Source organism: Lissotriton vulgaris, chromosome 10 (genome assembly GCF_964263255.1).
Source record: "Lissotriton vulgaris chromosome 10, aLisVul1.2, whole genome shotgun sequence".
Lineage (NCBI taxonomy): Eukaryota > Metazoa > Chordata > Amphibia > Caudata > Salamandridae > Lissotriton > Lissotriton vulgaris.
The window spans coordinates 794,225,040-794,253,037 of NC_141698.1; the positions used below are offsets into that span (position 1 = coordinate 794,225,040).

Here is a 27,998-nt window from a genome sequence, read left to right on the forward strand (position 1 = left end):
CACAGGCTGTCATATTTCTCAACACGGGTGGTTGCAAATGGTTGCGACTGCTCCCGCTGAGAAACTTTTCGGTCGCATTGAGAAAGCAGCCACTCGGGTAGAAAATCTACTTGAGCAGCAGCACCATCATGCACTGCGCATGGTGCTGCTTGTGCTGATTTTACAGTGCAGGACTGACACCCAGTACTGAAAATCAACACAAGCAGCATGACAAAACGCACTCAGCCGCTTGTGAAACTCCGCTGAGCGTGATGGGGTTTTTTAGTCACTTCGCAGAGTTCTGTGTAGCGGAACTCCGCCAAGGCCTAGAAATAATGTTGTGTATTTAAATCTTAAAAGTGAACAGGGTGAGAGATTTTTCGTTTTTTAAATATATATTTGAATGAACACTTTAGATATTATTTTGATATCTTTTTGTACCACATAATTATATTAGATGACACCTTGTATATAATTTTTCAACAAAGCAACATCTAGTAATCAGTCATTTTCAGGACATGCGCTCTTTACACTTTATATTATTTACCTCAAATATTCTTAACATGTCCTACTGTTTATCACAAGGGTGATCACTTTCTACAGTATTCAAGCACTAATAGCTACATTGAGCTACAACAGGGAGAGTGAAAAAATATGTTGGTAATTGGGAAGGAAGTGAGTCCTAGACATGCAATAAGTCCCAAAATCCTGTCAGGTCAAACACACACTTTAATTTAAACCTAGGATCAACCCCTGGTAGCTATGTGCAAAGTTTACATTAAAACAGTCAAAAGTCAAACCGTCACTCAATTAAAATCATACAACTAGATTCTAAAAATAATGCATATTTCAATAAAAAATATGAAACTGGAGCAACTAAAATCCAATGCGGGAGACCTAAGATATGAAATGTAAATTTTTTAAGGCACAAAGCTGCAAAAAAAAGTATAGCACCAATCAGAGATCACTGTTAGTGGTTGACTGGGATGTAGGCACAATTTCAGGCTGACTGCGAGTGAGCGGAGGTCGGGTACATGAACAGATTGTCCAGATCAAAGATTTTACATTCTAGCTTACCCTTTTTATGGCTGTCTGAATCTCTCAGCGGGACAAGGTTGGACGCTGTATCCAGCAATGTCCACGCAAAGGTGGAGAGATGATGGAGACGGTCCCATTGAAGTAATTGGTTTTGATAGGGAAAAGCTCTGAGCAGGAAAATCAAAATTTTCAGCTTTCAAACTTCTCTTGTCGAGTGGATACTTTTTGCTCCCTCACTCAGTCAAGATATCTTCAGACATAGTCTTAGTTTTGGAGATAATAATTTTCCAGCGGGGCAAGCCTGAAGCTGTAGATGAAATTGGATATCTTTGCCTTGAGGTCCAGCATTCCAGCAGAGGCCCCCAGCAAGGTCTAGTCTGGGGCCAATGTTAAGTAGTCAATGGGTCACTCCAGGAAAAGGCATCTTACAGCTTTTGATGTTTCTGTAGCCACATAGAGGATGCATCAATTAACCTTTAGAGTCCACTTCTTAGTCCTGGGTAGAGATGGAGCAAGTATCCAGTTCTCTCCATGTTACAGACAGCAGGACTGGCCTCTTCTGTTCTGCTATAGGTTCAGAAAGTGTTCTGAAGAGCTGGGGTTGAGAGCCTATTTTTGTAGGATCCGCTAGATATTATGTAGGGGTGACTCCTGGACACTCCCTGAACAATGGACAAGAAGATCCCATATTTGCAGTACACCCTGTTTCCCTAATTGGAAGATATCCTACAGCGCACCTTCTCAGTAAAATCTATCATTGCAGAATCTTTTCCAAACGTGTGCTGATATTAGCTCCCTCCTTCAACAAGACTAAAACCAGAATGCTAAATTGTATTTTGGGATCACAATACCCCCTTCTTCAGGCTTCTGTTAGAACTAACCATAACCTTACAGGTCTTCCCCTGGCCCTTTTTAAGTTCGTGAAGCTTCTGGACCTCCTTGACTGCCATTTCTTGGCTTAAGCTGTGTCACTTTCCTCATCTGAGCCATCCTGCCAGGCCCAAGCCATTGTCTCTGCTGAGAGCAGTAGTTTACATTTCACATCTCATCAAAGCAGCAACGACAGGCCAGCCACAGGCAGGTTAATGCCAATTAGTCTGTGGGGGCTTCAGACTGGGAAGATATCATTTTTTAAAAGTCACTTAGTGTATATTTATCAGAAATCCAAAATCACCATTGAAGTGCATTTTTTATAAATATTTTAAAGTTCGGTTCAGCGATGGCTGTAGCTTATTCTAAACCAAAAATACGGAATAGGTTAATTAACTGCACCTTTTTCATTATAGAGTCAGCAATTACTCTAACAGTGGCTAGGCACTGTATGTACACGCAAACATGAAATTCTAACATGTTTCCATTTTATTTACTAGATACCCTACTTTGAGATAAGCAAGCCTCCTTATTCATTATTTAATAAGTAGGGTTCCATCTTGTCAATTTGGTTATTTTAACAGGTTTGCATGCAGTTTAAAAGCTATAGCAGGCCAGGTATACATGAAGGCCTTCAACCAAGTTTTCTTTCTCAGCCTAGGGAATTGTGTATTTTCCTGCACCAAATACTATGGCCTTACTGGAAAGTTATTGTTGCCAACTGAAGTTTAATCAATTTTAGCACATTTCAGGGGTCAGAGCACAAATTTTGGACTGTGGTGCACTTAGTTCAAATAAAAACTAGCAGCTTTGCCCATAAATGGGGGTGACTGTGCTCAGAGAGGCCCTTTCTTACAAAGATGCACTGCTATTGTAGTGAACGTTAGTTCACTCCTCTTTGAAAGTAGTGTTCAGGTGTGATGGTAGCTTGGGTACAGTGCATACAACTGTATTCTCTCTCTACCCACTAACGGGCACAAAAAGTCATTTATGATAATACATAGATTATTGCTATTTATCTATACAGTCCTAATGTAAGCCGCCACTGTGTCCAAAATGTAGGCACCTTTGGAAATAAGCAAATCTTAATTGTGTAGCCCTAGATTTCATGCCCAACTATTTTCCTGACTTCAATGTTTTGCATGATAAGGAACAAGGATTCATAGAAAAAGATACAATAAAGCACAATGTTATGGGTTGGATGCTCCAGTCTTGTAACGTTAATTCCCCAAAGAATCCCATTGTTGTGGAGCCTGGGGTGGTTTATTCCTTTAGTCCCCTTCTACAGGAGCTGGTATGTTTATGTGAGGAACTGATAACTTCTAATCCTGAAACACCCTATGCAGGGGTGGGGTCTCTAACATCAGAACTGTGAGAGCTTTTATTGGAGTGCTTGCGGAAGGAACAGGTTGACAGTGGGTTCTGTATAAATCACCACCATAAAAATTGAAGTGCTTCCTAATCATTATATATTTTGTTGCTTTATGGGCTCAGAGCGATGCAACATACCCCAAGGCCTATCTATGGGTGCAATGCGAGAATTCTGAATGTGTCGCCATGCTGGGCAACCTTCATATATCTTGGAGGTGTGGTCTAGAGACTATATTGCTGTTGTTGAGGCATGGACACCTTGCTTCTAAGCCCAGCTTTGACACTATGTTACTCATGACAACCAAATACAAACAAATCCATTGGTCCTAAGCGTGTTTCTAACTATGAATATCTGAAATGTTTTATAAATGTAGTAGGAAATAGTTGTGATACATTTGAGCAATAATTTGACTATCAACAAATTTAAAGCATTGTTGCCATATATTGTTTTTGTAACAAATGCTTAGTTTACAAATGTAAGCATTTGAAAAAAAGTAAAATATATTCGGGGCATAATTGTTCAGGCATTCAATAGGCAAATAGTCTTTTAGAAACAGTAGGAAAATGTGTGATCCCAAAATGATGTAGTTCATAATTGAAATTAATTCTTGTGTTATTTTATTGATTTATGTGAAGGTTTTTTATCATTTCTCACAACTTTGGCCTTTATATTGTTCCCTGCAGCACCGAAATAACATAACACAAAGGTCAGTTATAAATACAAATCATTATTTCAGATGTTTTATATAATACTTACTTTGTAGTCCTGCTGATGTGGAATAGTAATTGAATGGGACCTTTGACACCATGTAGTCTTCGGAGAGCGCAGTCAATCTGTCCATTACAAACACTGTTTTACCCACTCCTGCGCTGCCTACAAGCATGACTGGTTTGCTTTTCCCAAGAAGCAGATCTGTGAAATACCTCAGGCACATGATCTCAGAGGTATTAACTAGGACAGCCTATAAAACATCCAAAGAAATAACGATTTTAACACTTTTCCTTTATCTCCTTTTCAAAAGAACAAGTCTTTACACCAAAACTAAAAATCACGATACACGAGAACACAGACACAAACACCCATCTGTTTACTCTTCTTAGCAGTGATTATGTTACACTTATTATTAATAAAGTGCTCAACAGCCTGAGACATGCAGGTGAGCTGCAGGAGGCACTGAGGGCCGAAGAGCCAGGTTCCCCAACACAGTCAAAGCAATGCTTACGCTTCACGGTACATTCACGAATGTACCGGATGCTTACGTGGAAGCTCAAGTGGCTGGGGCAACTTTTTGTCCCATCCTTCAAAGCAGTTCACATATTGGTTTCGAGGGGCAGCCAGGGTCCCTTGTGACCCCGCCTACTTCTCATCCAGACTACCCTGCACCCACTGTACAGTTGGTCAGGATGCTTGATGGGAAGTCCGGGTACTGGTTTCCGTCTGGGAAGCAGTGAGGGCTTGTGCTTGTTACCGTCAGTCGTTCAGGCTCCCCCACTGTTAATGATGCTTCCACTGATTCATGTACAATAACCCTATACCAACTTTTGCTTCCTCTAGACTGTCAGATTTGAACTTCTCAGCACTCTGCTAGAGCCGTTGCCAACTCAAACAGAGCTTGTCGAGGACCTCACTGAATCATCCAATCATAGTAGCGAAGGGAGGTGTGTAAAAAGGGTGGAGACTTAATCAACCCAGGCTTATAACCTGTACTTCTGTGGGGTTACCCACACCTGTGGGCAAATGTTAGAGACCAGCTGATCCATTTAGTTTAGTGCAAATGCAGACCCGCACATCTAAGGGCATCACAGAGCAGCTATTGCTCAATCTTGTATAGCTGAATGCCACTTGTCTTCTTAAGAAGTTGACTATCGACAGCTGGGGATCATGTAACTAGTGACATAACTAGTTAGCATGGAAGAGTCCCACTTATTATTGTAATTAACCAATGAAATTGCTCCACCAACTAAGAACTGCCAGGCACAACCCCCCAGAGAATCGAGAAGGATCTATCAATCTGTCAATCCTTTCCCTGTCCGGGCTGGCTGAGGTTTGCCTTGTTAAGAAAAATATATTCTCTCTGCTCTGCTCCTGGTGGTTCACTTCTTTCAATTTCATTAAGTTTCAGCTTTAAAACCATACTCCATCTGGTACCCAAAGACTTTGGTTTCCCAGAAGTTGCTTAGTGGATCATTGGAATAATGCAGCTGGATCACTAGTCTTACTTTTCCTTTAGTTTGTCTTCCACTGGTATACATATTTCACCAATAGCAGCACAATATGAATGCCCCATCTCTCTTAATCACCCAGTTCTGGAAACCAACAAAATAAATCCAGGGCCATATTTTATTATTCCTAGCTGAAGTATTGAGGTGACTGCCTTGCTTTGAACACACACATTTTTTCAAAGTAAACACTTAGGAACCCTAGAACACTCAGTCAAGACCATCAAGGGTGCACCGAGAGGAAGGGGCTTGGACAGGTGGTTGCTCTCCTTGCAGCAGACTGCAAGCTTGATTTCAGGATCTAACTACAAGCTTTTTAACTGCACCAACTTTAATATATGATATTGGAGCTGGAATTACAATGGCTGCTGGCACTAGACTTGCTCTTTAATTGATCATCATTAAAGGATTTAAAGTGTACTTATTCCAATTATAAGGCTTCAAAACCGCTCTGTATTGTTAATATTAGTCACTAAATCCCAGTGTCGCGAATGGTTCATTTGCATGACTCCTGCCTTCCTTGGATGTGATAACCATTTCTCAGACTCCGTCTATGGAAATGAAATTCCCCGTTACTCATGCACACCATTGTAGGCCCAGATAGTGTCAGGAAAAGTTCATAGGGCAGGCATCCATATATATTGTTGCTGTCACAGGGAGGTTTCTCTAGAGTCTTGAAAGTAGCTGGGCAAGCCTACATTGGACTTATTCTGATGAATACATTCATTCCGTGAGGTCAGTGCTCGTCGACATGTATTAGCTTTAGAATTACCACAGTTATCCCAGTAACAAATAGAGCTCTCAAAAAAACCATAACTGATGTAATGAGCCATCCACAGTTTTACCGTACCTGCAGTGTGTACTTACACTTAATCTTTGAGACAAGCATATGCTCCTGGCAGCATCAGCCAGGTAGTTGCACCCACTGGACGGGAGGACGAGCTGCTTGCCCATCTGGGACCAACCTTCACACCCCTCAGGAGCCTTATTTGGGAGCACCTGGTTGACTGCTGGGGGACAGGAGAATCACACCGGCGGCCCCAATCTTCCTTGCGATAAAAGAAGGGAGAAGCAGGCCAAGGTGCAGTGTGAGCAAAAAACAGGGTGCCCAGTGGGGCAGCCAAGGTTACCCCACGGAATGGTTGTTCTAAGCTGCTGTGGAAATGTGCTGGGTGTAGAAGGGCAATGGGCAGGCATGCAGGGCCCAGACCAACAGGCAGCATCCGGAACTAGCACACTGCATGAAATGTCAGCTTTGCATCCCTGCCTGCTCTCTGGGAAGCAAGGTACAGATGAAAAGCCTATTGAACAGGGCTGGAAGACAGCCACAGACTCAGGCCCCTGGGCCCAGGCTCCAGCAGCATCCTGGTGAGAACAACTGGATGGCAAGGGGGGGCCCCAAGAACCCTGTCCTTACTAATCCAGAGCAAGGCTAACCTCTTCATTTAATTCACGCACATTGAGTGACAGAATGGATCGTCTGAGAAAATGCACCTGAACTCCGGTAGCCTTTGCTAGGCTCAAAGAGGCAAATGAGCCCCATCAGGACTTCCAGCGCAGTCCGACCATCTGAACACGTCATAGCAATGCATTGCAAACAACTAGATGTCTGCCTTCACCCCCCCCTCTCTCCCAGGCCTTAGGGTCTCCATCCTGGGCACTGTCTGACATGACAGGATGGTGCACAGAAACCAGGTCCCTAGGCCTGCCAGAGAACTTCCTATTCCTCTAATCCGTGCACACCGATTAAAAGAGGGGGACATTTAAGAGAATGCATCTGTCTGGCCTCTAGGAGCCATAACCGGGCTCGAAGCTGCAAATGAGCCATCAATAGAACTTTCAGAGAAGCTCCAAATTTTGAGCACTGAGTCACATGAAGCAAAATAAATGTTTTTTTTTATTTGAAGTACAAAACATCACCACTGACCTTGTCATTACATATTTTGCATCATGCATATAGATGTGGTATAAGGGTTCTAATTTTAAAATATGCGAAGGCCTACACATTGCTCATCCTATAATGTTTCATTAGGACATATTTATATCCCTGGTATGTAAATGGCGTGTAAATACTTGTGCACTTCAAAGACCCTTCTTTGAAGTCACCCCCACTTCAAAGGCACCTTTGGCTATAAGTACTGGGTCTCTGACTCCACCAAGGCACTTCTGGCCTACAACTTGACTCTCTCAGAAGAACTGCTGTGCTGCATCAAGGACTGGTACTCTGCTGGACTGCTGACCTGGAAGGCCTGCTTTTCTCTTGTGCTGCCTTGCTGCTCACTGTCTCTGCTGAGGAGAGTAGGACTCTGCTGTATCACCAAAGTGATCTCCAAAGGCATATTGGCTTGCCTCCTGTTGTGTGCGACTCAGGGATATCAAAGTCTGTACCCCTGCTCTTGTGCCTCATTCACTGGAAGTGGACCCAGATACTTGCTTCAGAGGCACCGACCATTCGCTGATTGTGTGAGTAGAAATTGATGCATAGTCCCTGTGGCAGGAGCAGATCCCAGCACATCTCATCGGAACCGCCACAGCACCTGCAGAAAGCGATGCACTGAACTGCGTCTCAGCAGCTTGGCGAGAGATTGACGCATCCCCTCGACAGCACGGAAAAAGCTGGTGCATCACTACGGATCCAACACCAGATTATCTTTTAGTGTGTATCTAGCTTAGGCTGACTAGATTGGTGTTTCCTGATTGGACAGGGTGCATACCTCTGCCAACCAGAAACCCCATTTGTCCCTTAAGCTCACCAGACTCAGTAGACCAAACATATATCACCTTTAGATGGAGTTTTTTTAATAATCTACCTTAAATACAGCAGGATGATCAAGAGAAATGAGAGTAGGCCTGGGCGGAGGTCGTGGAATTTCACTCTGTGGAATTCTCCGGGGTTGCAGAGAAACTCTGCGAAATTCCACAGAGTTCCACAATCAAGGCAGAGTATTGCTCTGCTACCCTGTATTTACCCATTTATGGCACATGAATGTGCAGAACAGAGCACAGCATGAATTTATGCAGAAAAGTGAAAATAACCATCAGAATGTCAAACAAGCTAACAATATATTTTCTGAGGTGTGTGAGACCAGGCAGTTTATAGTTTATCAACTTAAACTGTAAACATATCTAGTGTTAATGCAAAACACAGCTTACATACAACAGTTTTCCAGTGTATAGCTATTTCAACGTTAGAAAGTTTTCTACTGTGCCTTCCTACACCTCAGCCTTAACACACTCACCCAATGGGCCCCACGGCTGCAATTGTAAGATTGATGTGGCAGCAAACAGTCACCGTCTCCCCAGTGACACTGCTATTCACTGTACACAGTATGAAGCATGGTGACCAGATTACTCCTAGGACTGACGATATCAATGGTAGTGAAACTTTTGAATGGACTTAAGTCTCTAAGTGGGCTTACTGTGGTGTCGCACTAAGCAGTAATAGTAATAGCGGGTGAGGGCATGAGCACTCCTGGCTTTTCTGGCTAGCAGCAGCAGTAACCACCTGAGGGTAACTCTACTTCAGTGACCAATCTCGGACTTCGGTGACTCCTAGCATATACTCTGCTAGAGGCAAACTGACCTCCCAGCACCCCTGAAGCTGGTGCTCTTTGGTGATCTCCGATGACAGAGCAGGGAGCAGGGCTGAGTGAGCCATAAGTTATGAGTGGCGCTTTGCAAGCATAATTCTATGTATGTTGTGCGTGGGTGCAGCCATTTTAGATATACATTACTGCACACATATTGCAGCTTTTGCTATCCTCAGCATATTAAGCAGTATACTTTTCTTTTTATCGTGTTCCTTCTGTTATGCCAACAGTACTTTGGCGAGCTCATTGATGTACGAAAATAATATTTAGGATGGTGCAGCGGTAAAATCCGCACTGCAGAAAAGTGCAGAGATTTGGCTGAACTCCGCGCTGAGCGGCAACACTCTGCGAATTTCGCTGGTGGAGCAGAGTTCACTGCCCTCCCCCCAAATGAGAGTGCCCTCCATCACAGGTAACAGATTCCCTATATTGGGGGATGTACTCTGCAGATGGTAAATATCCATTTATGTGATTTTCTCTGAGTTGACTTTGGATTGTATAGCCTATGTTAAGCATAACTAAAGGACAATATAGTCTTTTTCTGGTTTGGGCAGTGATGCGTTCAGAGTTTCCTTACATACATGTGTCAGCATCCCTTTTCCTATGGGAGCCGCACACATGGCTGCCAATCTGGGCACAAGTAGATCCATGTATGTTGAGTAAAAGTTCTCAGACTGAACGTTCTCCACTGGGGCCCTGCATCTGGCTAAGTAAGATCTGGCCATTTTATATCTTGATTTGTAAACAGACTTCCAAGGCTTTCTCTTGTTTAGGAGATAAGTGTTTAGATTCACCTATGCCATATAGCTTTTTACACTCAAATGGTTTATTCCTGATTTTTATCATAATCAATCAATCAATCAATCAAAGGCATTTATAGAGCGCTCTACTTACCCGGAGGGTCTCAAGGCGCTAGGGGGGGGGGAGGGGGGGTGCTGCTGCTCCCGAACAGCCAGGTCTTGAGCTTCTTCCTGAAGGCGAGGTGGTCTTGGGTCAGGCGCAGGTCGGGAGGGAGGGAGTTCCAGGTCTTGGCGGCCAGGTAGGAGAAGGACCTACCTCCTCTTGTCGTTCTTCGGATGCGGGGGACGGCGGCGAGTTGAATTGCATTCTAAGAATAACTGGTTTATTTCATGCTGAGTATACGGTGTCATACCGAAGGGGATGATGGACGGAGTGCTTGAGCAAATCAAACACCCACCCGAGTCCACTGATCTCGGTTTAATCCATCATCATTCCTTAGCTCACTCCACCACCCCAGTTCAGACATGGCCATATGCAAATCAGTCTGAGCCTGTGCCTCATGTGAACAGTCAAGTCCGAACTGCCAAGCCATGTCTTCCCTGGACCAGAAACAAGCATCCTGAGACCAGTTTCAGATTCATAATCCTCAATAGCCAGGCTATCTTGAATCCAGTGATAGAGTGAGCAAGGGACCCATGTCTGGGCATACCCTGCCAACTCAGGGCGTACAAAGTGATACCAAAAGGGATGATGGACTCCCGTGCTCACTATGCCACTGGAGTGAAGCTATCCTGGCTGATGACAGCTAATAGCCAGACACCGGTCCTAGGATGCTTGATTCCGGTCCAGGGAAGACATGGCTTGGCAGTTCGGGCTGGACTGTTCCCATGAGGCACAGGGTCAAGACTGATTTGCATATGGCCATGTCTGAACTGGGGTGGCGTGGTGAGCAAAATAACGATGGATTAAACCCAGATCTGTGACTGGGGGGTGAATGCTTTGCCAATGTGCAACATTCCGTCCATCATCTTGTGTGTCTTGCTGTTCGCCCTATGTGGGAAGGGTATGCACAGACGTGGGTCTCATGCTCACTACGCCACTGGAGTCAAGCTATCCTGGCTGACGGCTGATAGCCAGAAACCGGTCCTAGGATACTTGTTTCCGGTCCAGGGAAGACATGGCTTGGCAGTTCGGGCTGGACTGTTCCCATGAGGCACAGGGTCAAGACTGATTTGCATACGGCCATCTCTGAACTGGGGTGGCGTGGTGAGCAAAATAACGATGGATTAAACCCAGATCTGTGACTGGGGGTGAATGTTTTGCCAATGTGCAACATTCCGTCCATCATCTTGTGTGTTTTGCTGTTCGCCCTATGTGGGAAGGGTATGCCCAGACGTGGGTCCCATGCTCACTGCGCCACTAGAGTCAAACTATCCTGGCTGATGATGGCTGATAGCCAGAAACCGGTCCTAGGGTGCTTGATTCCGGTCCAGGGAAGACATGGCTTGGCAGTTCAGGCTGGACTGTTCCCATGAGGCACAGGGTCAAAACTGATTTGCATATGGCCATGTCTGAACTGGGGTGGTGTGGTGAGCAAAATAACGATGGATTTAACCCAGATCTGTGACTGGGGTGAATGTTTTGCCATAGTGCAACATTCCGCCCATCATCTTGTGTGTTTTGCTGTTCGCTCTATGTGGGAAGGGTATGCCCAGATGTGGGTCCTGTGCTCACTACGCCACTGGAGTCAAGCTATCCTGGCTGATGATGGCTGATAGCCAGAAGCCGGTCCTAGGATGCTTGATTCCGGTCCAGGGAAGGCATGGCTTGGCAGTTCGGGCTGGACTGTTCCCATGAGGCACAGGGTCAAGACTGATTTGCATACGGCCATCTCTGAACTGGGGTGGCGTGGTGAGCAAAATAACAATGGATTAAACCCAGATCTGTGACTAGGGGTGAATGTTTTGCCAATGTGCAACATTCCGTCCATCATCTTGTGTGTTTTGCTGTTCGCCCTATGTGGGAAGGGTATGCCCAGACGTGGGTCCCATGCTCACTGCGCCACTGGAGTCAAGCTATCCTGCCTTATGACAGCTGATAGCCAGAAAGCGGTCCTAGGATGCTTGATTCTGGTCCAGGGAAGACATGGCTTGGCAGTTCGGGCTGGACTCTTCCCATGAGGCACAGGGTCAAAACAGTTTTTCATATGGCCATGTCTCAACTGGGGTGGCGTGGTGAGCAAAATAACAATGATTAAACCCAGATCTGTGACTGGTGGTGAATTTTTTTCCAATGTGCAACATTCCGTCCATCATCTTGTGTGTTTTGAGTATACGGTGTGTCTCCTAGGCCTGGGCAGTAAATTCTGTTCCGCTTGCGGAATTTGGGTAATTTCGCGTTCCGCGGAGAACGCAAAATTGCCCAAAATTCTGCGTTCCGCAACTTTGCGAAATTTTTTGCTTGTTCACCTTCTCAAAATGCATGTTCTAGAGATATTTCCCCCCGAGCATGCAAACAGCAATTGCGAACAGATAAAAAGCATCGCAAACATGCAATTCCGCTCGTTCGGGGAATTTCTGCGATTTCGCGGAGGTTTTGTACCATTTCGCGGAGATTTGCTTAACGCGATTACGCAAATTCCGCCCACCCCTAGTGTCTCCCATTATATTTCAGGTTTTGGTTATTAGCGTTTTCCTAGTATTTGGGCAGGCTACTTGCTTTTTTCCTTCCGAAAGCAATTTAATCATGTAAGTTCTGTAGTTTAGATGACCTAGTTACTTTCCTTTAGTAACACTTTTCGGTAAGAATATTGTCTGGTAGGGACTATCTAGTGCCAAATTACTTACCTCAGAATATTTTCAGGTGTCAGACTGGATCTGGAAATTTTTTAGCAATCCCCCTTGCACGTCGGTAGACAGCATCACTTGGCTCCTCATGGCATTGTTGGTGACGTCCACGCTGGAAATTATGTGTGAGGTACCTATATAGGCACCACATAAGTGCACTGACCTCAGTTCTTAACTGTTTTTTCCTCAACAGAAGCACAAATCCAAGCTGAAGAGGAATGACTAGTGTTCCTGTGAGGTCCTAAATGATCTCTTAATTGAGAGAAGGCAGTTTGCAGAACGGGAACAATGGAGGTGGGGTGTTGGTAAGGAATCCGCGGCTAGATAACGTCTCTACCAGATAAAGTATTGCCAGACGTAACTTGTTAGTCTGATAGAGATTTCTTACCTTAGAATTGACACAAAAGTAATCTCTCCCTTAGCTGCAGCAGGTGTGAAGCCTAGACTCCACCAGGAATGACAGTCCTCTGGTTTCTACCTCCCCCAGATGGCTGCCCCAGACTAGGAGTGATGCACCTGTCATCATAGTGAGCTCTGGGTGGAGAACTACAGTGAGGTCAGCCCAATCTCAGTCCATGAGCCACCACTGCGGGTCCTTTGCAGTTCCTGCTGATATATGGACCAGGTCGGAGAGATGTTCCTGTTGCTGTGCCCACTGGGTCTTCAAGTTCCACAGCAGAGCCCCCATATATCAAAGGTCATGTTTTACCAACAGGATTCAAGAGGAGATAGGAGCCATCAGTCTCAGAGTCAGTCTCACCGAAATCCAGGATAGAGGATGAAACATCAGTATTATAGCCTGAATGCCCTGAACTCCCAATTCCAGAGGATACGCCAGAAACTACACTGTATCCAGAACAACACTAATGAAAGGGAGCATCTGAGAAGAAGTTATCTTTTGACTTTACCATGTTAATAGTGAACCCCAGCCAATGCAAGACGTCCACTGTAGTATGGAGGTTGGAGATGACTGCCTGGGGAGCGCTCACCTTCAACAGCTAATCGTCGAGGTAAGGGAACCTCTGACCTCTAAAAACATTCTGCAACCACAGTCCTCAACTTGGTGAACTGCCGAGGAGCACTCTTGAAGCCAAAGGGAAGAACAGCAAGCTGATAATTCTCCTGTCCCACTCCGAACCACAGGTAGTGTTGGTGGGCAGCCAGGATGGTAATGTGGAAATAGACATCCTGCAAGTTCAGTGACATTATCCAGTCCCCTGAGTCAAGGGCAGATAAGACCTCAACCAGTGTGAGCATCATGACTTTTTCGTATTTCAAGAAGTAATTGAGACGGGACAGATTCAAGATAGCCCTCCATCCTTCTTTGGCCCCAGAAAGTAGCAGGAATATCGACCACAACCTACTTCTGATGCTGGCACCCTCTTGATTTATCCTTTGGCCAGTAGGGTCAGTGCTTCCTGTCGCAAAAGCACAAGGTGGTCCTCTGTCAGCCAATTTTGGGATGGTGGGAGAAGTGGTGAGGTTTGCTGGAATGGGAGAGCGTAACGCTATTAGACAATCTGAAACACCTATCAAAAAGTAGGCTCCTCCTGATACCTAGAACTGCCAAGAGGAGATAATGGCTCTACTTCCTGACCTATTGTAGCTCTCCAACAAAAGAGGTGTGGTAGGATCAAAAGCAAAGGTAGACACACAATAACACACCAAAAGTGATCCTGATGCACACAGATCAACAAAGATAAAAGATCCTTATCAAATGGCGTTTGGCTTAAATGGTGTTTTAACATAGTCCATGCCCAAATACATAAGATGTTTACAAAGGGACTTAGGGATAGAATTCACAATTATAATATGTGTGCTTGCCATTTAGCAGGCAAAGTAAGTTTCATGCATGATGGCTCAAGTTTACCTGTCATACTGAAATGATAGCCCTATATTACGTCAGACTTGTTAGCAAATCTATCCTCCGTCTAGTGCATAATATATGCTAGTGGTTTCTGGTGCTCGGCACTGGCACTTAATTACCAACACCGGAACTTATGACAGCCTGCCACATGGTAGCATTGTTTGCCTTATTTATAGATTAGCCCAACAGTTTTTTATTAATTCAAAATGCAGTAAAAAAAAAAAGAATGATGCCTTCCGGCAAACTATACTTATTGCTTTTGGGGGCAGGAATAGTCTCAGTTGTCACACTGTCAGGTGTGTGATGGCAGTAATTGGGAAGTGCTGGCAGGGTAAATGGATGGTGCAAGCTGTAGTGACCTCTTGACAAGGGCCCTTGCAATATTTCTTTTGTTTCAAATTAAGTAATGCCCCAGTCTCAGTTAATGAGGAAAATATTTGCTTCAGTTGTTTGGGGTAAAAACACTGCTTGCTTAACTGGAACAAGTATTAGCACAGCCCATAGATCTCACCTCAGTGAGAGCTGTTGACTTTTCCAATGTATTTCAGCCTTATGTTAAAGTTATAAAAAAATGCTACAACGTTTTTAAACAGCACCATAACATTGGAAACTAAAGAAAAGTGCCACAGTGCTATTCCTTCTTATGGTGGTTGGCTGGGGGAGCATCAGAGACAATGCGAGAGTGGGGGGTGTGAGGGAATAGGACACACAGACAATTGGGGATTGTATTGATTTGTAAGGAAGAGACAACACAGTGGGTGGGGGTGGGAGGGAATAGGAAACTTTGAAAAGGGGGTTGGAAGAGAAGAGGAAATTCAGACAAGGGGCAGTGGGAGGGAAGTGACCACATTGACAATGGTGGGTGGACGGTGGGAGCAAATTAGTACCACCGACAATGGGAGGGAGAGAGTTGGAGGGAATAAGCAACCCAGACAATCGGAAGTGGGGGATGGGAGGGTAGAAGCAACACGGACAAGGTGGAGTGGAAGAGAAGAAGCAACCCCGAACAACACAAGAAGAACAGAAGCCTACTTCAATCACAGCGTCAGCATTGGAAGGACCCTAATGAAGATGAAACAATATGTACTTGATCCATGCTCCCGAGGTAAAAAGAGGAAATTATGCCAGTAAAAATAAGAGTGACAATGAAGACAACAAATGGAAAGAAATGGGTGGGCTCTAAGCCTCCTGTATACAATATCTCTCGCAAGCGAGAGCACATGTAGGAAATGCACTGTAACAGGTGAGACCTAAAAGAACCTTGCACTCACAGTGGTTTTTTTCTTCCAAAGATGGTTACCAATCTCCCGCTGTCACATGACTACTTTAGCCAAAAATCATGTCTTTAGAACAGATAAATGCTAGTGCTGCTTGACCTCTTCACAAAATATTTTTAAAAACACAAACACAAACTTTTCATTGGTTATTGCTTACCTGTAGGGGCACATCAGAATCCATGTCAAACGTAGGCACGTTATCTGCCCAAGGAACAAATTTCTTGCTTTTGTGATCGAGAAAATAATCAAAAATTGTGCCTTGGGGAGGGAACTTCACAGCTTTCATCTGTTTTGTCCACCAGTGACTAAACACAGCTCGATAATCAGCAAGCTAGAATTTGATGAGAAAAGATGTGAAATATATTTCACAATGCAAAATATTCTATTCAGCCAGAACTACTGCATAGTTCTCAAGTTGTAATCCCATTTAAAAAAAGATATCCAGCGTCATCAACTGAGAAGATAACGCAACATTTAATAAAAACAATACATTTCTGGAGAAAACAATTGTTTAAGCGAGGTCGAATACTCTGGCTTGAATTTATAAAATCGATTTTTATTTTTGCATAATCATGGGAAAATGACATATAACTATTGACTTCAGTGTTTAGGAATCTTTTTTCGAAAAAACAAGGACATTCGTTGAAAAGAACAACATTATTTTATAATTAAAGTTGGAAGTGTGGCATAGATGTTGGAGAAGTAAGAAGGAAAAATAAACTTTTAGGAAGAATATATATTTTAGTTAATAAAACCGACAACAAAATCACTACAACTATTCATTTCATTTCATCTGCCTCACATGGATATGCCCTTGGTCACTGGGAACATAACTCACTGGCAAACAGCTGAGAGGAATTTAAATTACTATGTGTAAACCCACATGTGCTCAAATGTTGGCTCCACTTTAATGAATGTGCTATGTATTACTATACTATTTGTTAGCTCCTGAGCTCCTTAAAGCTGATTTCACAAAGAAGTGTTTTCACATGTGAAACAAATGTTTCTATTGATCCAGCATTTTCTGGGCTCCCAAATCCACTTACGCTTGGTCTCCGATGGACATTTTTAGTCTCACTGAGGGGAAAGGCAGTTAGCATTTAATGTCTTCAATCTAACCCATTTAACAGTGCAACCCATTTGGTTACATAATGAGGACCTGAAGTACAATCCAAAGTACAGGATGGTTCAGTGATCTAAAGTGTCTCAGAAATCAAAGAGTTCCAGGTAGGGGACAGGGAAAAGACAGGGAAAGTTGAATAGCACAAGTATTAGCATCTCATAATCTTAGCCAAGAGACTTCAGTGGGTCAGAAATAATTGTTACTTTATACCACACTTAGGACAGCATTCAAAGGAAACAGAGGTCTAAACCTCAAAGTCAGGAGGTACTTGGGCATCACAAAAAGGGTTGGCAAGGATTCCAATGAAGGTTCTGCATAGAATCCGCAGAAAGGGGTTTTGGAAAAGAAGGCCAGCAGAACCCCAGAAAGGATTGGTGGAGTTCCTTTCCTCAAAAGGAAAAAAAGGCATCTCTCCTAAGTCAGCAGGGGCAGTCGGTATATTTTAATCCATAAAGTTCATAGGTCATCCAGTGTATTGTCTTTGTTCCAATTTCTCATTGCCGACGGCAACGTTTACCAACTGTTCCTCATCAGACATGGGAACAACATTTCTTTCTCACTCCCAAGTCTGTAAAAGAATAGTCCTTTCATTTGTACTAAGTTTTCTCATGTACTTTCTTCAAGGACTGTTTCTCAGGCTATGTATATATCTCCAGTACAGAAATGTATCTGTTCTAAACTAACAATGCTTGTGAATATCTGCAAGAAAGCAACATTAGCAAAATCTGGAAAACAGTATTCTATTAAATGCATCAGGGTGAAATATAGGCCTCAACTATAAAGTCAAGTTAACCATTAAACATTCTGGTACACATTTAATATGCGCTTGCACAATCAAACAAAACAAATATAAACTCTTGTTATCACATGAAATGGCGAAATGTCCAAAGAACACTCAGAAAGATTTATTTTGGTTTTCCTTGGTTTATTGTAACTAGGCAAACTCAGTATATTATTTATAACTTAAACAAAAAATGAGTTGAAGCTGGAGTTTACGAAGTCTTCTTTCCTTACAGGGCCATTGAGGTCATGTCCGCTGGTATCCTCGACAGAAGAAGGAAAAACGCAGGTAAGAACCTATTCTTTCAGTTTTTTTTAATTTGTTTTAGTGAATTAGTGGGGTGTTTTCCTATTCTGCTCTCTCTCTAGTGAAGAATGGTGGTTACTGATAGGAAGTGAAGGGGAGGGAATAGGGTGAACAAAAAGCCTTAAGGTATGGGGGAACTTGCCTCCCTCTTATAATCCCCTCTGTCAAATTAAATCCACGTGGTGAGGCCGCGTCCCTCCTGCAACGCGGCGCGGACTCTGGGTCTTTGGACAGACAGACAGGAGACTCCACTCATCTCTCTGGATTGTCGGATGCAGCTTCGGGTGCCTCCGTCTCATTAGTTACTCTCCTGGGGGGCTTTGCTTCCTCTGGAGATGACGTGTCGGGTGCTTCGTTTCTTGCTTCCGTCTCCGCTGCTTCTCTGCACTCCTGCACTCCTTCCTCTCACGTTTCAATCTCCACACGCCACACTTTCTCTTCAGGCTTTACAGCTCTTCACATGGAGATCCTTGGCCCCATGCTTCTTCCTGCCTCCCGTGGTGGAGAGGAGAACTGAGTCGCCTTTCATCTCTGAACCGCTGGAATCATTGGGTAGGTGACACATCCCCCATCCCTGGATTTTCCTGATAAGGAAAAAGGGGAAAATGTGACAGGCAGTCCTAGCCAGTGAGATCCTTGCCGGCTTTATGATATATTTCAAATTAAAAAGGCTGAAGGGAGAGAAACCACAAAGTACCCAGGGATTGTTTCCTTTGGTTCTGCTTAGCCAAGTCAAGGGAGCGTGATCAGTATACAAGATAAAGGGTTTACCTTTAAGATAGTATGAAAGCTTCTCGATTGGCCATTTAATGACTAAGCACTCCTTTTCAATAGGGGAGTAAGCTGTCTCAAATGGAAACAATTTCCTGCTAATATATAAAATAGGTTTCTGAATACCTTCATCATCCTTTTGCCTACGTCAGAAGCATCTATTTGGAGGACAAAGACTCTCTCGGGTTACTGGGTTAGGAGAGGGTGCTAGATGGTTGTAGCAGATGCTTTTCTACCTAGGTTTTCTCCTGGCCTTTTTTCTGACGGCCACATCTGCTAGGAGAGGCCAGGAACTGCATTGTGGAGCAGGTCGAGCACTTGTGGATGAGTTGGAGTGAGAAATCCCGCAGGTAGACCCCAAGAAGAATATTTGGATGGGTTTGTTTAGGCTAAACCCTGATGGCAGTCAATCGGTATCTGAGGTACCGTATGCACGATCTGAAGCTCACCTTACTGAGCTCCTAGAGCGGGTCTGTGAGTAGATGGCCGACTATGGAGAGAAGGTGGACTCGTCCACCCAGCGCAAGACGTATGTACGTGTCCCGTCCCGTGACGGCACCAAGATGGATCTGTCGGGCACCAAGATTGACAAGGACGTGACTTCCAGCCTGAGGTTTGCATGTGAGCATAATGTGGAAGAGTATGAGGATGAGGTGATAGAATTCTTCTCACACAAGTCTGATAATGTGAAGGACCGGTTGTGCAGCAAACGTACAGATTTTTATGACCATGCGATCCACCTCTGTCATGATGAGCTGTGATGTAGCAGTTCTCTGCTCTGGATGGTTTAAATTTTTTAAACATCTCAAATTCCTTCTGGGTCCTGCATCCAGATGCACTAGGGGGAAATCGGAACAAGTGGTGTAATTCAGAGGAAGTGAAAACTATTTATTCCCTTTTTTCCAACAACAAATCTTCAATATTGCTTGTATTCCATATTCCTCAACCATGTTTCTCAAGGTTAGGCCATCAAGGTGTTTGAAATTCAGGTGTCCGCTGCAAGCCGTGAAGACTCTAGCAACTGGTCAAGGGAACCTTGCCGATGTCCTTGTGATAACATTTCATCGCAGACAACATGTCATGTAATTTTATTCTGTACATTTTACAAAACTGAAAGGCGAAGATGGGTAATACCGCTATTAAAACAGGGGATGGAGACAATGTCGTCCTGCTTTTTTGTATTTGCAGATGTTGGGAAATTGTTATTCTGTTGGATCCATGGTGGGTTTTTAAAAAAGTAAAATCAGAGCCAGAAAATCCCTAATTATTTAAATGTCTGATGTAAAATATACGAGAGAAACACAGAAATGAGATGGTATATACTAAGCACAGCATAATGAATTTTTATTTCCAGGATGTAAAACAAATAGTTATTGTTAAATGAATTTTTTCTATGAAATTGTATCTATCTAATGTGTTTTTATGTAATTTTTAGATGTGTGATGATATGTTTTTACTGCCTGCTTTCATGATTTTAATGCCTAAAATCGAATAGATCTCATTTTGATTGATTGATTGACTCTCTCAAAGTCTGGGGAGGTGGGAATGGGGGAAGAAGTAATAATTTCCATTAGAGTCCAAAAGGCTTCTGTTGCTTGTTCAGAGGAATTTCGGAAACTGGTAGCTGGTGTTCCTTTTCTTAAGAGATCAGTCAGGGGTGCCGCGATGTTGGAGTATTTGGGGTGAATCTTCGGTAATACCCTACCAACCTCAAAAAGGATCCTATCACTTTTTTTATTGGTTGGAAAGGGGATCTCAGTGATTGCTCTGATTTATCGGTTTGGGGTGCAACTAACCCATCTCCTAACAAATACCCTAGGTATTTTTCTATGTTAAAGCCTATTTTCGATTTGTTTGCATTTATGTGGAGGTTGGCTCTCATCAGGTCATTGAAAATTAGTGTTAAGGGTCTCAAATGATCTTCCCACGTGTGGCTAAATATAATGATATCATCTAGATATGCAGATGAGCAGTTATGATGGTTCTTAAAGATTATATTCATTAACCTCTGAAAAGTGGCAGCCCGAAAGGAAGCAGTGTGAATTGAAACAGGTCAAAAGGAGTAGAAAAAGCCATCTTCTCCTTGTCTTCTGTTTTTAGGGGAACTTGACAGTATCCCTTTGTGAGATCTATTGTGGTGATGTACTCCGCATCCCTTATTCACTCAATCAACTCTGGGAAGCCGGTATGCGTCTAATTTTGAGATCTGGTTAACTGCTCTAAAGTCAATACAAAACCTTATACTCCCATCGGGTTTTGGAATCAATACTATGGGAGAGGACCAATTACTTTGGGAAGGCTCTATGATGTTCATTTTTAGCAATTGTTGTATTTCCTTGAACACGGCTTGTCTTCTTTCAGCTAGGATTCTCAGAAAGATTTATTTTGGTTTTCCTTGGTTTTCCTTGGTTTTCCTTGGTTAATTGTAACAAGGCAAACTCAGTATATCCGTTATAACTTAAACAAAAAAAGAGTCCAAGCTAGAGTTTACGAAGTCCTCTTTCTTTACAGGGCCTTTAGAGTTCCTGTCCACCGGTAACCTCAATAGAAGAAACATAAATGCAGGCAAGAACCTATTCTTTGAGTATTTTAATTCCTTTTGGTGAGTTAGTGAAGAATTGTGGTTATTGATAAGATGTGAAGGGGAGGGAATAGGACAAACAAAAAGCCTTTAAGTATGGGGGGAACCTGCCTCCCTCTTATAATACTCTCTGCCAAATTAAAGAGAATGAAAACTAACATCTTATAAAGTCTTCTCAGACTAGTGCTTGAAAAGTGCTCATGCGGACTGGCTCACTTGTTTAATTTGGTCCGTCCCTTTTCTATTCTGCCGGACTCCAGTGGTGGACGAGGAGAACTGAGAGGGCTTTCATGTCTGGACAGCTGAAATCATCGGGTGACAACTCTTTAATACATGTAGTTTATATTACATAAGACAGACTGCAAATAATCAAATTACTCAAAGGTAAGCGTGACTGAGAGCTATATTAAATGTACATACATGTAACAATAGTGCATCCCTCACATGAGCTTTATCAATGTAATTGCACTAACAATTTACACATGTGAAGATGGTTTTAGTCTAAGTTTCAAGCCATTATATGTCATACAGACACTATATATTATGTTTTGGAAAGTTGTGTTTCTTTGTCAGTGAAAGTACATTATTTATTAGACAAGCAAGATTTTCTTATTTATTAAACATCTAAATTAGCATTGTTATACAGTCTTATGAACAGATTCTCTAATTCTAAAATAAATGCACTCTCTAATAGTAATGTTGAGTGTACCTTTTTCTTCAATCATTGTATTAAGTAAGAAACATGTAGTAGGTGCGTGTTAATGTCACATTTCTGCGGACACTTTGTTGTATTTTGTGATGTGTAAAGGGTGGACAATTTTGCGCTGCACTCTGATGGTGAATCAAATCATCATATCAATTTCTTGATGGACAGAATACAATTTGGTTTTCCTCATCATTTTCCATTTAGAATCCTCCAGAAATGTAATGTCATCATAATATTTTCTCTGGCTATCCCCCAGTTCCATATCTGCTCTCTTTCTCTTCACTTGTGCAAGTTTGTATACCTTAATACTCATGGAAAAGAATAATCCACATAGCGCAATTATCAATACGGGTTTCAAGATGCTCCCAACAATTCTGCTCCCTAAGTTTCCAAACCATCTTCCTATAGCAGAAAACCCATTCCCTATTGCTTCCCAAGTACCTGTTGTTGTCAACCCTTTTGAATATTTCTTCAGGTCAGTAATATTGCTAATGTACTTCTTAAGGTCTTCTACTCTCTTTCGGAATGTTAAGTACAACAGTGTTGAACTTTTAACATCCAGCAGACTCTTCCCTCTTTTGCTAGACATCTTAAGCAAGTTGAGTTTGCAAACCATTGATCTCATGGCAACCATCTCTGTATCTATAGCTAGAAATCCTACAGCTGTAATAGTAGAAAATGTCATCTACAGTAGAAAACTTTCTTATTTTATGTGAGTTGAGTATCACTCCCACAAATGATATCAAAACACCAAAAATGACTCCTATAAATGCTCTAGAAACAGCACCTCTTTCCCTCCCCAAGGATAGAGGCCGTCTCGCTCTTCCCAACCTAGGAAGGTACTACTGGGCGCCAGTATTACTCTACTGTAGGGAGTTACTACAAAATACGAGGACTGGTGAAATAAGTGCAGATGAACACACACCATCCATATTTCAGCTGCTTTTGGGCAACGCAAGCCGAGGGTATTTGTGGAGGCACTTACATGATAGCTACCATAAAAAAGTCAAGTTGCAAGACATTATACAGTAGTCTTAAGGTATGGAAAGCAATAGAGAAAATACTAGAAATAGGGCAAATCTCACATTATATTCCTGTAATGGACATTCCAATTCTTCTGCCAACTATCTTTAGGGATAACTGTATAAATAAATGGTACTGGGCAGAAATAACTCATCTAGGATGCCTGTTTACATCACAGGGGATTAAATCCTTTAACCCGTTCAGCGCCGCACAAATTCCTGCGCTGTGCTGAACGTTCCATTGGCCCTATGGAACCATGACGGAACGGTTCCGTCATGAGCACAGGCCAACCGACGCTCATGACGGAACCGTTCCGTCATGAGCATGGAAGGGGTTAAAGTCCTGAAAGATGAATTCAGTCTAGATTGGCAAGACTTTTTTAAATACCTCCAAATCAGGGACTTTCAGCTATGTAAGCCTGGGGGGAGGACACTAGGGGAAAAGTCAACTCTGGTGGAGTCAATTATTCACTCCAGGGACTACACTATCGGCGGAGTCTACGCCTCTCTGATGGCAATATTGCCGGACGACAGATAAAATATCACTAAAGTGGCAAAGCAAACTAGAGATATCAAACGAGGGATTTTTACACACTTACCAGCTAGCTCAAACTATCCTTATCTCCACCAAGCTTCAGGCCCAATTTTATAAAACCTGTTTCTTTTTATACTACATGCCAGATAAAATCGCTAAGTGGGGAACTGGTAAAGGGACATGCTGTCCGAGATGTAAACTATTCAATGCCGACTCTATTCATATCTTCGCCTCCTGTCCTGCACTAATATCTTTATTACAAGATATAGAGAGTTTTCTGACGTCTGTTCTCTATAGAAAGATCACTTTGTCAAGTGAGGTAATTTTATTAGGGGCAGATGACCCAGATAATCCCGGCAGTGACCATGAGCTTATATTTGTCGCAATAGCAGTTTTGCGGCTATGTATCGCATCTGCATGGCTAGATCCTATAGCACCCTCATTCCAACAGTGGTTAGCTAGGCTATTGCCCATGCACAACATTGAGGTAGCCATCTACAAAAGGAAAGGTAAACCGCGCCGCAAAAGGGGGCTTAGGATCTGGACTCCTCTCACACAATGGCGCGCCATACAAAATTAGAGACCCAGTGGGATTGTACTATGTCCTTGCTCTCTCTCTTTTCTTTTTGCCTTTCTAATTAGCTTTCCTTTGGATATCTTACGGTGGTTGTTTTCTTTTTCTCCTTTTCCTCTTAAATAGTATACTTGTTCTTGGAAATTGTATGCTAAAAATGTTTTATTATATAATTATGGTCAATTACAATGTAATTCTCATGAAGACAATGTGTATTATGGTTTACCTGTTCATCACTGAGGGGGGTGGGGGTGAGGGGGGGGGGGGTTAAGAAATGGAAAAATATTGAATAAAGATATATAAAAAGAAAAAAAGAAATAGAACCTCTTTTAGTTCTCATGTGTTGTTACCTTGCCGTATCATCAATTTGTCCTACATGATACATTTTTGGAAAAACTTCTCCCAGATGACATGTTCCATACCATCTGTTGGGTAATCTGTAAAATTAATGTTTCTTACAAATGTAATAAACTCCGGGGAACACAGGATCTCCTCCATCTAAATATAAAACCGAATTTCCTTGAATTTGAAATGTAATGGTCATATTCACAAGACCCTACGGAAATTGTACCAGTTGTAGATTTTCTAATAGAAATGCATAATCTCTCTTTATGTTGTCAATCTAAAGCTAATGCTGCCATATTTCTCACCAATCTATGTTCACTCTCATGTTTAGCGCATTGTGTCATTTTTTAATGATTTGTGGATTTAGCTAAAATGTCTCTCCTCTCTTCTAATGAATTTCTGAATTGCTTTTCTACGTCTGTTAAAGAACAAGTCAAAATGCGCCCATGTGCATAAACTGTGTCCAGTGTTAGTGTGGGTCTAAAGAAATGTCATACTCCCATAATTTTTAGCATCAGGCTCTCTATGTAGGTACTTCAGCGCAGGAATCTCTGAAAAGACCTAGTCATGCTTTGAATAATAATATTGGAAATAACCTTTCCCATAAAACAAGCTCAGCAATAAGCTACAGGAAACTCCATATAGTCAAAGGAAGATGGTAATAGGGTATTCAGCAACTGATGCAGGTAATTGCATACAAACATAGCAATACCTTGCATCCATAGCGTTAACATATTGATAACGCAGTTTAGAAAGAACATTCAGTGAATAATCGCCTCTAGAGGCATCTATGTGTAAGACTTTCTCACCTATTGCAGGTAGACTATTGTCAGTAGGAAGGGAGGTTTGAGGGGCACTTGTATACTTAGGCTCTTTATCATGTGTGGAGAAGTGTGGCTCACTGGTTAGAGGAGGCAGACCTGGAAGCAGAGGTCAGCCCGGGACCAGGGTTCGATTCCCGGCTCGGCGGGGTCTTGAGTCCTAAAATGTCCACGGACTCGACAATTCTCGCTCCAGTGCCTACTCGATTCATGGGTTCACACTCTGCGACTCTGGGCAATAGCTTGCTTAATCTCCACAACGCAGTGGCGGCTGGTGACATTTGAAAGGGGCAGGGCGTAAAATGAAAATCGTACTGCAGACGACAGACAAGCAATGCAAACAGGCTGCTCAGACAGCTACAACTAATTGAGCCTCTTCTACTGGCGCACATTAGCAGCTCAGACGGCTCTGCGCCTCTGCCAGCCAGCGACAAACTACAGGTGCATCCACAAAGCTGCACACGTACAGGCGTCCAATTTACTTCACGCATTGTTTCAGCACCAAACCAATTGAAATATTCTTTGCAATCTATTACGCATTTTTTTATTGTATGCACGGTTCATTAAACAACATTGAAATTTCAGCTTCGAATAATAGTAACCCACCACATTATCTGAATGAACAAAAAGCACCGTTAACCACATTTGCTAAAGCTTTGCACGGGCGCACTACACACTTAAAAGATGGATTCTGTTTACTTATTATTGTAAATGCCCACCTACGCAGCTATAAATCGCGCTGTATCGCGCTAGTCCAATCGTAACTTTTTAAATAAATACGCAGCCAGAACTCTTAAAACAACAATCACTGAATTTTAATGCACAATGTGGTGATCTTGTGCTTCAGCAGCAACATTAACTAGGCACCAACCATCACAACGGCCCGTTAATAACAGACTGACTCGGAATAATAAAATAAAACCATCACAACAGCCCCGTTTTTAACAGACTGACTCAGAATAATAAAATAAAACCATCACAACAGCCCCGAATAATAAAATAAATGTAAAAAAACGTACCTTGGCTTCCATCTCTGACTGCGGACTCGAGTCCTGTCCCGAGACTGCAGACTCCCGCCATCCTGGATTTCAAATGCCTCGTCATCAGAGTCGTCACTAAAGGCTGCAGGCAGCCTCCCTCCCCTCCATGGCAGCCGGCGCTGATTGGTTCGGCCGGCTGCCCTAAATACGTCATTCCTTCTTGTCTCCATGCTTTAGAACGGAGAGTGGGAGGAGGCAGGGGGGAGCGGCTTGCCCACTGTTGCTAATACTGTCTGTTTGGACAGCCTCTCAGGCTGTCCAAACAGTCCGTATTCACAACAGTGGGCAAGCCACTCCTCCAAGCCACTCCCCCCTGCCCTGAGGCTCGACTCGTAAACAGGAAGTAAGTTTGCTGACTGCGTTCTCGCCGTGCAAGAAGGGCAGGCAGAAACAAATGGTAGTTATAGATAAAATAACTACTATTTGTTTCTGCCTTCTTCTCGCACGGCGAGAAAGCAGGGGGGGCGGCGCCCAAACGCCCCCATGGTAAAACCGCCACTGCCACAACGGCCCCTCGCGGCGGGATGCCATGCTTTCACCTTGTGGATACCCTGCCGGAGTTATCTCACAGGGGAATACCAGGACGGGTTCCCTAAGCAATTCAGAAAAGGGGGTGGTGATGAACAGAGTGTCTGAATTAAGCAGACCACTCTTACCCAGTCCAAAGATCAGGGCTTGATCCATCACCGTTATTTATCTCACTGCACCATCCCAGCTCAGAACCTGGCTATATGCAAATCAGTCTGTCCCTGGCCCAGTGCATCATGGGAACAGGGCAGACTAAACTACCAAGCCAATTCTTCACCAGAAAGGAGACAAGCTACCGGGGACCGGTTTCTGGTATTTCAGCCTTCTTCGGCCCGGCTTGCTTGAATCCTGATGGTGCAGTGAGAAAGGGACTCATGTCTGAGTATACCCTGCCACACCTATAGTGGCCAAAAACGATTCAGAAAAGGGGGTGGTGATGAACAGAGTGTCTGAATTAAGCAGACCACTCTTACCCAGTCCAAAGATCAGGGCTTAATCCATCACCGTTATTTATCTCACTGCACCATCCCAGCTCAGAACCTGGCTATATGCAAATCAGTCTGTCCCTGGCCCAGTGCATCATGGGAACAGGGCAGACTAAACTACCAAGCCAATTCTTCACCAGAAAGGAGACAAGCTACCGGGGACCGGTTTCTGGCATTTCAGCCTTCTTCGGCCCGGCTAGCTTGAATCCTGATGGTGCAGTGAGAAAGGGACTCATGTCTGAGTATACCCTGCCACACCTATAGTGGCCAAAAACGATTCAGAAAAGGGGGTGGTGATGAACAGAGTGTCTGAATTAAGCAGACCACTCTTACCCAGTCTAAAGATCAGGGCTTGATCCATCACCGTTATTTATCTCACTGCACCATCCCAGCTCAGAACCTGGCTATATGCAAATCAGTCTGTCCCTGGCCCAGTGCATCATGGGAACAGGGCAGACTAAACTACCAAGCCAATTCTTCACCAGAAAGGAGACAAGCTACCGGGGACTGGTTTCTGGCATTTCAGCCTTCTTCGGCCCGGCTTGCTTGAATCCTGATGGTGCAGTGAGAAAGGGACTCAT

The 27,998-nt window shown here is 43.4% G+C and overlaps 1 protein-coding gene and 2 pseudogenes across 1 annotated transcript in view; 1 reads left to right on the forward strand and 2 right to left on the reverse strand.

Annotated features, from left to right (window-relative positions):
- DNAH11 (dynein axonemal heavy chain 11) overlaps positions 1 to 27,998 on the reverse strand; it is a 3,435,931-nt gene that overhangs the window by 1,776,912 nt on the left and 1,631,021 nt on the right. Inside the window, exons 46-47 of the mRNA XM_086939827.1 lie at positions 15,957 to 16,130; positions 4,016 to 4,220 (exon numbers count right to left, since the gene is read on the reverse strand). Of these exons, the coding sequence (XP_086795953.1) occupies positions 4,016 to 4,220; positions 15,957 to 16,130 (379 nt within the window). The remainder of the gene's footprint in view (positions 1 to 4,015; positions 4,221 to 15,956; positions 16,131 to 27,998) is intronic.
- Positions 4,755 to 6,393, reverse strand: LOC147688809 (18S ribosomal RNA; annotated as a pseudogene).
- On the forward strand, positions 19,005 to 19,541 carry LOC147688810 (protein canopy homolog 2 pseudogene; annotated as a pseudogene).